Raw genomic sequence first — 11,229 nt, 5'->3', positions numbered from 1 at the left:
GGGGGACGTAGTCACTGACCGTCTGACCTGGGGGCTTGCTCTCTCGGACTCTAAGCTGCCAGCGAACCCGAGCTGCCCGCCCGGCCGGAGACGGAGATTTCACGGTCTGGGCCCGGCCTCTCTGCTCCCACGGGCGCCGGCAGCTGCGGCCCACGCTCTCCCTCGGCCTGAAGCCCGCTCCTCCCTGCCACCGTCCGCGTGGCCTCGGGGCCTGCAGGGCTTGGACGGCCAGGCCTGGGGCCCTCTGGGAGCCACACGGCCGGGACTGAGAGAGGGGTGCTCCCCAAGGGAAACCTGAGGCACTGCCTTTCTGTGGGAGGAAAAGGAATGGGTGTGAGCTGGACCGAGCCATTTGTGTCCCCTGCCCCCCGTGGGAGAGACGCCAGGAGAGCGACCCCAGACGCTAGGAGAGGGCGGAGAGCATAGTCCAGGGGTGACAGCACAGGCTCGGGAGCCAGGCGCTACAGTGGGGTGTGGCTGGTGCGCTGGCCGCTGCATGCCTGCGTCCCAGGCCCTCCCAGCCGTCGGGGACAGTGCTGCAATCAGCATGTCAAGTGCTCGGAGTAGGGTGGACAGGACTGAGGGCTTCGTAAGAGTCGCGGTCACACCGCTGGTGCCGACTGTCTGGGCGCAGAGCTTCTGCTTCCTCCTGCTGTCCCCACCCCCACCCTCCTCGCCCCCAGATGCCAGCCCCGGACTTCGGCCAGACTGTCAGTCTTCCTGCCGCCTTGGGCCGCTGCCAAGCCTGGTCCCCACGGGCAGAGCGGAGGAGGAGGAGGGGTCCCGGGGAGCATTTTCAGCAGCCAACCCTGGGAGAAATCTACATCAGCTGGTTTCTAGAAATCGAAACTAGACTCAGTTTTCTGAAGCATTTCCTGGGATCAGTCTGGTCACGCCTGACTCGGGGAGGGTTTCCTGGGTTGAGAGACTGGTCCACAGAGGGCCCCTGCAGCAGGAAGGTAGGAGCCTGCAGGACAGCCATCAACAGCTGCCTCCCTCAGGTAAGCCCCTGCCTCTTGCTCTCAGGTGGGCACCCCCTCTCTACCTAGGCCTGGAGCTCGGGACCCAGTGCTCCAGAGCCCAGAAATCATCACTGCTGCTCCCAGAGCCACAGGGCCTCTGTGTACAGCTGGGCAGGTTGTTCACTGCACAAGGACACCAGCCAAGGGGTGCATGGGTTGGATTTAGCCCCTGGCCCTTTATCAGGTTTGTGCCTTCTGGCCTAGGCATGCGCCCACCCCCAGGAAGAGCACCTTTGTCTAATTTGTGCAAGGGTCCCATATAGGCCAACGCAGGCAGCCTTGTCCCAACGTCCCATATGAGGGAATCGGGCAAAAACAAACAGCCGCCACCCAGAGGGCAGCAACACTTGCATGCCGTGCACTGGGTGCTTGGCTGGCCACTTTCCCAAGGCCCTGAGTTCTCCTCCCAGGGTGAGCAAGCCTGGCGGTTGCAGCAGAGAGGTGACCAGCCATCCCTGTGTGCCTGGGACTGGGGGTTTTCCCAGGACGTGGGACTTGCAGCGCTAAAGCCAGCACAGTGCCTGGCACACGGGACGGTTGGTCATCCTGGCCCCTTCAGCCACCTACTGAGATGGGTGCAGCGAGAAGTGGGCTCTGCTGCCTGGGCCCCTGGCCTGTGGGCCCCCAGCTGTGGCTGGGAGCCAGTTTGCCTCTCTGGGCTTCAGCTCGTTCACTTGGCAAGTGGGTGTCAGCAAGGCAGTTCTCGGGGGTCATAGGGAGCCTCCAGCTGGTGTGTGAGCTGTCCTGGAAGGGGTCTCGTCCGTGCAGATTCCGATGCAGAGGGACTGGCGTGAGGCCACCACTCACATTCCCAGCAAGCTCTGGGTGACACCATTGCTGCCATCCATGGGGACCCCCTCTGAGCAGCAAGGGACAAGCACACTATCTCTAGGTCACCAGGTCCTGACTTGTAGCCGGGGTCACAGCTGCGCCACTAGCTGCCAGTCCCCACTTGCTGGATGCAGGGAGTGGTGCCTGGTGTCCCAGGACTCTCCACGCAGGCAGCAGGGGCAGGAGCAGGGGAGGCAGCGGTCCCTGCAGGTGAAGATGAAAAGCGAGTGTCAAGGATTACAGAGAGGCTGGGCGCGGTGGCTCACACCTGTGATCCCAGCACTTTAGGAGGCCGGGACAGGAGGGTCGCTTGAGGCCAGGAGTTGGAGACCATCCTGGACAACATAGAATCTACTGAAAAAACTAAATTAGCCCATCATGATGGCACATGCCTGTGGTCCCAGCTACTCGGGAGGCTGAGGCAGGAGGATCCCTTAAGCCTGGGAGTTGGAGGCTGCAGTGAGCTATGATGACGCCACCGCACTCCAGCCTGGGAGACAGAGCAAACCCTGCCTCTTAAATTAAAAAAAAATAAAAAAAAAAAAAGTTACATAGAGGCAAGAATACCAAGCCAAAAGCCAGAGACCTGGGTCCTCTGAGCCTGATGTCTTGGGGACACTTCAGGTCCACGCTGTGCCCCCACCGCCCTTCCAGGAGCTTGGGTCTCAGTCATGCCCCTGGGGCCACAGAGACCTGACCCCTCCCCCACCCCCCCTTCAGAACTCTGGAGCCCGGCGCAGCTCCCGCCCTCTGTGGCTCCTGGCCTGGGCTCGGTGGCCTCCTGAGGGGTCCCTTCCCATCTTCTCTCTTTGCCACCAACCGCTGGGCACTCCCAGGGATCTGTCGCCTGAAGATAAGGCCCCGTCCTTATCCCGGCTCGCCCCAGCCTCTCGACCCTCCCCAGCCGCCCCCACGTGCAGCCCCGCCCAGGGCCTGGTTTTCTGAGGGCGGCTCACTCGCCTCTGGGCTCCTCTTCCCGGAGACACCCCGGCCACCCCTCCTGCGGCCAAGTCTTATCCTGCGAGGACCACCCTGCAGACCAGGTGAGGGCCCCTGCAGGGGGCACCCGTGGCACCAGGGCCTCCACGTCCACGGTGTCATCACGCTCACCTGTGACATAGTCGGCTCTGCAGGACAAGGACCCACCCGCCTGCCGCACGGTGGGCTGCCCACAAGTCAGACTGAAGGACGCTGGCAGACCAGGCCCTGGTCCTGGGGCTGCCCCGCGCCGGCGTCTCACTCTGCCGCTTCCTTCTGCTGTAGGACCTGAGCTTCCAGGCAAGGCCATGGCCCTCCCTCGGCTCTTCTGGATGTGGCTGCTGGTCGCAGGGACTCAAGGTGAGTCGAGCCACTGGGAAATGCCAAAAGCAAGTCTGACCGCTGCTCCCGTGGTCTGGGGCCAACGCTCTCCTTGCAGACAATCGAGATGTTCCGCCCGGCACCTGGGTGCCGGGGATTAGCGGGTCTTCTCTCTCACTTGAAGCCCTGGGCAGCTCACGTGGTGGTGGCTTGTAGGTCCTAGGGGGGGACCAGGGCTCACCTGGGCTCAGGTGAGATGCAGGTTGTAGAGAGGATGCCAAGGAGTCCTCCATTCCAGCCGGCGGGAACCAGATGGGGTGATGAAACCAGCCAGTAGCTGGGGGTGTCATGAGGTCAGCGGCTTCCACAGGGTCTCAGGCGTCTTTCCTTGTGCTCTGCACACCGTGACCCCACGGAAGCCGGGGGTACCCACAGCCGAGCATCGCCCGTTGTCACGGGTGGCCCTGGAACCCAGGCACCGGCTCCTGCCCGACCCTGCCAGCGCCAGCAGGGGCAGGGGTGTCACGTCCCAGAACTCGTGTGGGGCAGGAACGCCGTTCCCTAGCTGGGAGTATTCTGCCTGTGTTTCTGGGGGTCGTGGGGCAGCAGCCAGCACCCCCAAGCCGCAGACAGGCAGCGTGAGCACCGGCCTCCTGCCCCTCCACTCTCAGGTGCTGGAGAACCGGGGGCTCCTTCTGCCCCTTCTCCGTCTGTGCAGAAGGGCTCAGACCTCACAGCCAGGCAGAGGCGAGCTCAGCCCCGGGCGGGGGCCGCGTGTGCGTTCCACTCCTCCCAGTGAGTGCCCCCACACGGAAGGGTAGGGGGACATCGAGGAGCTGGAAAACAAGCTTGGCGGGTCACCCCTAGCTGGGGAGAGCTTTACCCCACCAGCGCAGGAGCGCGGGCGGTGCAGCTGTGGCCCAACCCGGTCCTTGCCCGCCTCCGCCCGCAGGCGTGAACGACGGCGACATGCGGCTGGCCGACGGGGGCGCCGCCAACCAGGGCCGCGTGGAGATCTTCTACAGAGGCCAGTGGGGCACCGTGTGTGACAACTTGTGGGACCTGACTGATGCCAGCGTCGTGTGCCGGGCCCTGGGGTTCGAGAACGCCACCGAGGCTCCGGGCAGAGCCGCCTTTGGGCAAGGTAGGGCCTGGGTCCCCACCCCGATGCGCAGCGGCTCTCGGCAGGGGCAGACGGCGAGACAGGCATCAGAGACACGCAAACTGGACTCTACTAACGTAGCATGAGCAGCGTGTTCAATGACACGGGTAAAGCTTTGCTGGGACGGGGGACGGCGGGCGCTCGCTGGGGCTTCACTGCGTTCTTGTTCCCTCCGGCCCAGAAACGCCACTCGGGAATTTATCTTCCTGAAATATTTTCCCCTCAAAAGAAAAATCTGCAGGACAATTTCCACTGACGCAGGGGCTGTGATTCTGAAAAAAAAAAAAGAAATAATCCAAATATTCAGCAACAGGGATAGTTGCCTAAACTGTGGTCTCGGAAGCAGCCATTAGACCTTGTAAGAACGAGGCTGAGTTTATGACGTGACGTTGCCGTAATAAATCCAAACCCACACGCGAACGTGCCCGGCGGTCAGACCTGGCGAGACACCTGCACACGGACGGACGCACGCAGGAGGGGACCCGCAGGGTGGCTGGCGGCTTTCCTTGCTCTGACGTCCCCGTTCCTGTGCAGTGGCTGTGACTGCTCTTTCCATGTCTCTAAGAGGAGTGGCCCTGGTGGCAGGGCCTTCCCCACGCAGCCCCGGCCTCTGACCTCGGCTGTGCCCACAGGAAGGGGCCCGGTCATGTTGGATGAGGTCCAGTGCACAGGGACCGAGCCCTCGCTGGCCGACTGCAGATCCCTGGGCTGGCTGAAGAGCAACTGCAGGCACGAGCGGGACGCCGGCGTGGTCTGCACCAACGGTGAGCGGGGCCCACGCCTCCATCCTGAGACCCCACGTTCCCTGGGTCCTGTGGAACCCCCGTCCGCCCAGCATGCCCCCCACGTGAAGCACACACCTGTGTAAGCCGGGGTTCACGGTGCCACCCACCCACTCTGCATGGAGGGGCCCGGAAGTCCGAGAGCCCCTGGCTCAGGGTCCCAAGCTCCCCACCCGGCCTTTGCTGGAGCTGCCTCGGAGACGCTCCGTGGAGCCGCAGTCGGGCGGTGAGCCCCGTCCCAGATCAGCGAGACGTCGGCATCCAGGGCTGCCTAGTTTCTGTTAGCTCTGGCTCTGCGACACCCCACACAGCACCCACTGCCTAGACTGCAGGTGCACAGGCTTCAAGCGCTTCCTGCGGCGGGAAGGCCTCTCCCCTCGCCCACCCGCGTGCTGAGAGCACCGAGGCTGATGCGCTTTTGAGTCCCCGAGTCTGAGTTTACAGCCGTCCTCCCTGCCCTCACCACCAGCTGTGGCTCCTCTGGGCTGGCACGCAGGCCTGGGCACTCCCGGCCCACCCCCTCTGTGCTGAACTGGGGGGCCCTGGGGCACAGGGGGAGGGAGCCCGAGCCCACACGGGAGGGACCTGGCTAGAGGGGAGGACTTGCGCTGGGCAGGGCCATGGCACAGGGCAAAGGCGGCCCCTGGCAGGGCAGCCCATGGCAAGAGGAGCAAAGGCCGGAGCCCAGAGCTGGGAGCCCCGAGAGTCGGGCCGAGGGGAGTCGGGGGCTGCAGACCTTCTGGGGCAAAGGAGGAACCGAGGGCGGTTAGTTTCAGGTTAGGCTTTGAGGGGGGAGGAGGGTGCATCCCTCTGCCCCCTGCACCAGGAAGCCTCCCAGGACTTCTCAGGCCTCGTGCACCACAGGAGGCTGCTCAGGGATCCCCAAAGTTCTAAAATTGGTTTGCCCTGGGACCCTAACTTTTCAGGCCATCTAAGCAGGCAGGTGGTTTGGGCTGTAGAAGGTGACGTCTGTGGCAGTTGGTTGGTTGGTGGTCGAAAGGTTGGGGCCCTGGAGGTCAACACCCTAAACCCCCACCCCGGTGCTGCCTGAATGTGGGGGAGAGGAGCAGAGGGAGAGGCTGGCCAGGGCCCCAGCCACTCTTGGTCCCCAGGGGTGGGCAGGGGCTCAGGGTCTGTCCCATCCCTCACCTTCCCGGGAGCCATTTGAGTGGTTGAGGCAGGTACTGACCCTGCGATTTAAGATGAAAACACTGACCCAGAGGGTGACAGGGGTGTCCAGAGCCAGGGTGAGCAAGCGACGGAGCCCCAGCCTGACGCAGCCCATGTCCCTCTGCCCCTTCCAGAAACCAGAAGCAGCCACACTCTCGACCTCTCCTGGGAGCTCTCCGCTGCGCTCAGCCAGATCTTCGACAGCCAGAGCGGCTGTGACCTGTCCCTGCAGGTGCAGGTGGAGGAGGAGGAGGTGCTGGACCTCTGTGCCCACACCCTGATCCTGACCTCCAACCCCGAGGCCGAGGCCCTGTGGCAGGAGCCGGGCAGCAAAGTCAGCATGAGCGTGGACGCCGAGTGCGTGCCCGTGGTCAGAGACTTCCTCAGGTGACCGTCCTGGTCCACGGCGTGGGGGCGTGGGTGCAGCTCTGTGCCATGCCCCCTCGGGCTCCATCCTCCTCCCCTCTTCAAAAGCACAACCCACCGAGTAAGGCGTGAGGGCACCGGTCACAGCAAGACACACACGTGCACACCTGCACACACTCACGCACAGGCATGTGCACACCCACCTCACACACGCTCCCTCACGCACTTGCGGGCACACTCACGCTCCCTCTCTCTCCCAGGTACTTCTACTCCCGGAAGATCGACATCTCCCTGTCGTCGGTCAAGTGCTTCCACAAGCTGGCGTCCGCCTACGGGGCCACGCAGCTGCAGGAATACTGTGCCGGCCTCTTCGCCAGCCTCCTGCCCCAGGACCCCTCTTTCCGGATGCCCCTGGACCTCTACGCCTATGCACTGGCCACCAAGGACCCCCTGCTGGAGGAGCTCTGCGTGCGGTTCCTGGCCTGGAACTTCGAGGCCCTGACGCAGGCCGAGGCCTGGCCCAGCGTCCCCACAGCCCTGCTCCAGGTGCTGCTCCCCAAGAGCGAGCTGGCTGTGCCCAGCGAGCTGGCCCTGCTGAAGGCCCTGGACGCCTGGAGCCAGGAGCAGCGCACCTCCCGAGAGGAGGTGGAGGGCTTGGTCGAGATGGTCCGCTTCCCGATGATGCGGCCCGAGGACCTCTTTGAGCTGCAGTTCAACCTGTCCCTGTACCGGGCTCACGAGGCCCTGTTCCAGAGGAAGACCCTGCAGGCCCTGGAGTTCCACACCGTGCCCTTCCGGCTGCTGACCCAGTACAGAGGCCTGAACCTCTCCGAGGATGCGTACAAGCCCCGGATTTACACCTCGCCCACCTGGAGCGCCTCCGTCACGGCCAACTCCTGGAACGCATGGCAGTCCCAGCTGGCCTACCAGCCCGCACGGGGGCTTCCGTTCGGTTATTCTTACGGCTCTGTTTACACCCGCGCCTCCTCCAGCTACAGGTATTCCCCCTACCAGTCCTTCCAGACCCCTCCCCACCCCAGCTTCCTCTTCCAGGCCAAGAGCGTGTCGTGGTCCCTGGCCTACCTCCCCACCGTGCAGAGCTGCTGGAACTATGGGTTCTCGTGCTCCTCGGACGAGCTCCCCGCCCTGGGCCTCTCCAATTCTGGCTACTCAGACCCCACCATCGGCTACGAAAACAAAGCCCTGGTGCTCTGTGAAGGGCGCTTCGTGGCAGACGTCATGGATTTCCAGGGCCCCAAGGCCATGATCCCCAGTGCCCTGGCCACCAACGGTTCCAGGAGCGCCTCCCTCTTCCCCTGCCAGACGGGGTCCTTCAGCAGCTTCCGGGCGGTCATCCGCCCCTTCTACCTGACCAACTCCACGGGCGCGGACAACACGCCGTGGTAGGAACTGGGCCAGGCACACCCCAGGCAGAGCCGCAGGCTGCCCCTCCCCTGCCTCCTTCCTCTCTGCAGCCACCTTCGACAACCGGCCACCAGATGTCCCCCTGCTTCCCTGATCTCCCTGAGCTTAAAGAAATTACTGGAAGGTTTCAGCTGTTGTTCTCCACTAGTTCCTAGTTCTCCCCCTGTCCACTGGGGTCCAGGTCGGGAAGCAGCAAGGCCCACACCAGGCCGCTGTGGGCTCCCCCGGCCCCTTTCAGCCACCAGCCTCCACTGTCACCGGCCTGAGGTCATTAAAATCCCCTTGCAGTTCCCACATTTGTTTGTTTGCTCACAGAGTGTTGTTGAGTCCACACTGTGTTTGACAGCGGGTGTGCCGGGCTCTGGGGACAGAGAATGAGGCAGACGGCGCCCTGTCCTTGAGAAGCTCAGGGCTAGGGGGCGGGCCAGGCAACAGCAAGCAGACGTCCTCGCCTGGAGCAGTTCCAAAGTGGGGTCCAGCGGTCGCGTCCCGCGCAAGCACAGGGCTGGACCGGGCTGGACCGCCTTTGGGTGGGTGGGGGTCTCTGACCGACCCCCGGGCTGGGCGTGGAGCCTGAGGGGCAGCAGCTTGTGGACGCTGGGAGGCGCGGCCGGGAGCAGGAAGGGCAGAGCGAGAACCTTTCCTCCGGAAATCCTCGTGCATGTGCGCGGGGAGGAGGCACAAGCGTTCTCATCTCAGCCTGTTTGTAGGAAAGAAAAACTGGAAACCATCTAAACGCCCAGCAACAGGCCACTGGACCACAATAAAAGCTGCTCCGCGGGGGCCAGGGCAGGCAGGAGAGGGCCCCAAGCTGCAGAGGTACCCGGGCTGCGGGCTGGAGGGGAAGGTCGGAGGACCCGGCTTGGAGGCCGCAGCTGGGTTCTGGGTGCCGGACGCCGCCTCACCGCCAGCAGGAATTCCAAACTGTCCCTGCTCTTTGTGACACGCTCCAGGCAGAGTCCCCGGTGGAAGCCTCTGACTGGCTGAGCCCAGGCCACGTGCCTGCCCCTCCTTGCCAGGCCAGAGAGAACAGGCATCTGGACTGTTCTAGCCTCAGAGCGGGGGGCGGCTCAAAGGCTCACCCAGTGGGGGGGGGTTCGGACGCTGGGCAGCCGGGATGGCCGCTGACACCCAACACACCCTCTTTCCACTCGCGTTTCAGAAAACAAAAGCAGAAACACAACCCCCCTAGACTGGAGGCAACAGCCCCCTTTACTGAAGGGAGACCACGCACCCCCGGGGTGCACATTCTGCCTCTATCCCCACCCCCCACTTCTAGTTCCACCCTCTGGACATTCGAAAACTGAGGGACCATCGCTCCATGGGCCATGGCCACAGCGGGTGAGGAGGGACAGAGCAGGGAGGGCTGGTGTAGACACGTGGTGGACGCAGCAAAGAAGTTGAATCATCCTCTCCATGTCTCCAGCTGGTCCCAAGACCGAGGCACCCTCCTCCCTGCCCACCCCGAGTCCCCTTTGCCGGCCACCAGCAGAGGACGGGGGCCTGGTGAGGCGACCAGGAGGCCCCTTCCGGAGAGCTCTGGGTCCTTGTCCTGCTGTAAGGGAGGCCATCGCCTCGTGGGGAGCCAGTGCATGTGGTGGGGTGAGGAGATGCCCCAGGAACCACTTGAGTCCTCCGTGCTCTTTGCTGGGAGCAGGGCCCTGTCCCCCGAGACAGCCAGGCCCTCCCTGCTCCCCCGTTCCCCCCGGCATGGCGCTGCCAGAGGCCACACGCCGGCCTTCGCTGCCAGCTCGCTGCACCTTGCAGTGGTCTGCTGGTGGGAAGCTCTCTTGGGTGCAAAGCCCTTTTAAAGGGGTGGAGAACCTGCAGCCTCAAGGCCACACGGGGCCCCCCAGGTCCCCACCTGCAGCCCCTAGACAGAATCCAAACTTCACGGAACAATCCCTTTATTTTGTTGTAAAATCTGGATTCAGTCAAAAGGCCACACTCAAGGTTCCAGAAGGCCACAGGTTCCCCACCCAGTGCCAGGTGACGAGGGCACAGCTCGGGCACCCTGACCAGGGAGAACCACACTGGGCGACGAGCTGGCCCGTCCACGGGCTGAAGGGCAGCATTTTGGGTCCTTTGCAGTAAATGAGAAAAGGATTTACGAAGGAATCTGGAAGTGGGGTGTCTCGGGGTGGGCGACCCTGCCCGGGCGCAGCCTCAGACCCCAGTCCCTGCGTCTCTTCTCTCGCTGCCTGGCCTTGGGCTTCGTCAGCCTCCTCTTTCGTGAGCCTGTGACGTGTGATGGACCACACGGGCCACAGGGAGCCCGTGGGCCCAGCTGTGGTTCCCCAGTCACCCGCGTGTTCTGTGGGTGCCATCACAGTGGGAAAGGTGTTCAGGTGGCGCAGGGCGGTGGCGTTGCTCGTCCAAGGTGGAAGGGGCCACAAGCAACTGCCATCAGGGAACATCCAGGTGCCGGGTGATGGCACAGGGGTAGGAGGTCGGATCCATCGGCCTTGGTGACGAGGAAAGGCCAGCCGTGCAGAGCCCCCTCCCTCCCACCCCGCAGGCCCTCATGGCTGGAGGCCGCAGAGTGACCCACAGAGCAACCTGCCGCCCCCCAAGGGGTAGGACCCCAGCGCAGGGCTGCAGTGGGGCCTCTGAACAGTGGCAGGACACAGCCTCCTCACCTCCGGGGCCCTCTACATCGTCCTCGTCCCGCTCCCAACACTCACTGCCCCTTGTCCGGCCCCCTCGCCCCCTCCAACCCAGACCTTCTGACCCACCAGGAGCCACTTCCACAGGCCGCGGGACCCCCAGGCCCTCTTTCCTCCGTCCACGTGGAAAATGAGAATTTCTGCTCAAGTTCGGCCCGAAGTGAGGTCCCCTTCCTGCCGGGTGACAAGCCACTCTGGTCTGGTGTCAGCCTGTGCTGCATCTGAAGCCAGGTCTGTGCCCCCCTCAGTCGCTGGGACTGGGGAGCTCCCCGGGGGTCCCAGGGCAGGTGTCTTAGGTGGAGGGCAGGGCAGCGGTGATGCCCACGCAGATCCCCCGCGCCTGCAGGACTGCCGGGCCCTCCAGGGGACCCCACTCCCACCTGGGCAGGCGCATTCTCATCACATCCAGCCCCGGGGGCAGCTCGGACCCAAGCTCAGGCGTCCAAACCCCCAGACATCTCCGGGGACCCCCCTCAGGCCTGCCACGGGCCCCTCGCCCCCCCACC

General features: G+C 64.1%; 1 protein-coding gene across 2 annotated transcripts; it reads left to right on the top strand.

Annotated features, from left to right (window-relative positions):
• Positions 1-895: 895 nt before the first annotated feature.
• On the top strand, positions 896-8,345 carry LGALS3BP (galectin 3 binding protein). Of its 2 annotated transcripts, none has more exons than XM_069481761.1 (6): positions 896-1,001; positions 3,117-3,191; positions 4,105-4,296; positions 4,947-5,078; positions 6,401-6,653; positions 6,893-8,345. In XM_069481761.1, exons 2-6 carry the CDS (start codon positions 3,140-3,142, stop codon positions 8,037-8,039), a joined length of 1,776 nt encoding a protein of 591 aa, XP_069337862.1. In that variant the 5' UTR covers positions 896-1,001; positions 3,117-3,139; the 3' UTR covers positions 8,040-8,345. The 2 variants fall into 2 exon arrangements, with proteins under 2 accessions (XP_069337862.1, XP_069337863.1); XM_069481762.1 differs by lacking the exon at positions 896-1,001 and adding an exon at positions 2,838-2,896.
• The last annotated feature ends 2,884 nt before the right edge of the window (positions 8,346-11,229 follow it).

The sequence above is a fragment of the Eulemur rufifrons genome, chromosome 9 (genome assembly GCF_041146395.1).
Source record: "Eulemur rufifrons isolate Redbay chromosome 9, OSU_ERuf_1, whole genome shotgun sequence".
Classification (NCBI taxonomy): domain Eukaryota; kingdom Metazoa; phylum Chordata; class Mammalia; order Primates; family Lemuridae; genus Eulemur; species Eulemur rufifrons.
Note: the sequence above shows the minus strand (reverse complement) of the source record. Positions and strands in the feature narration are given on the sequence as shown.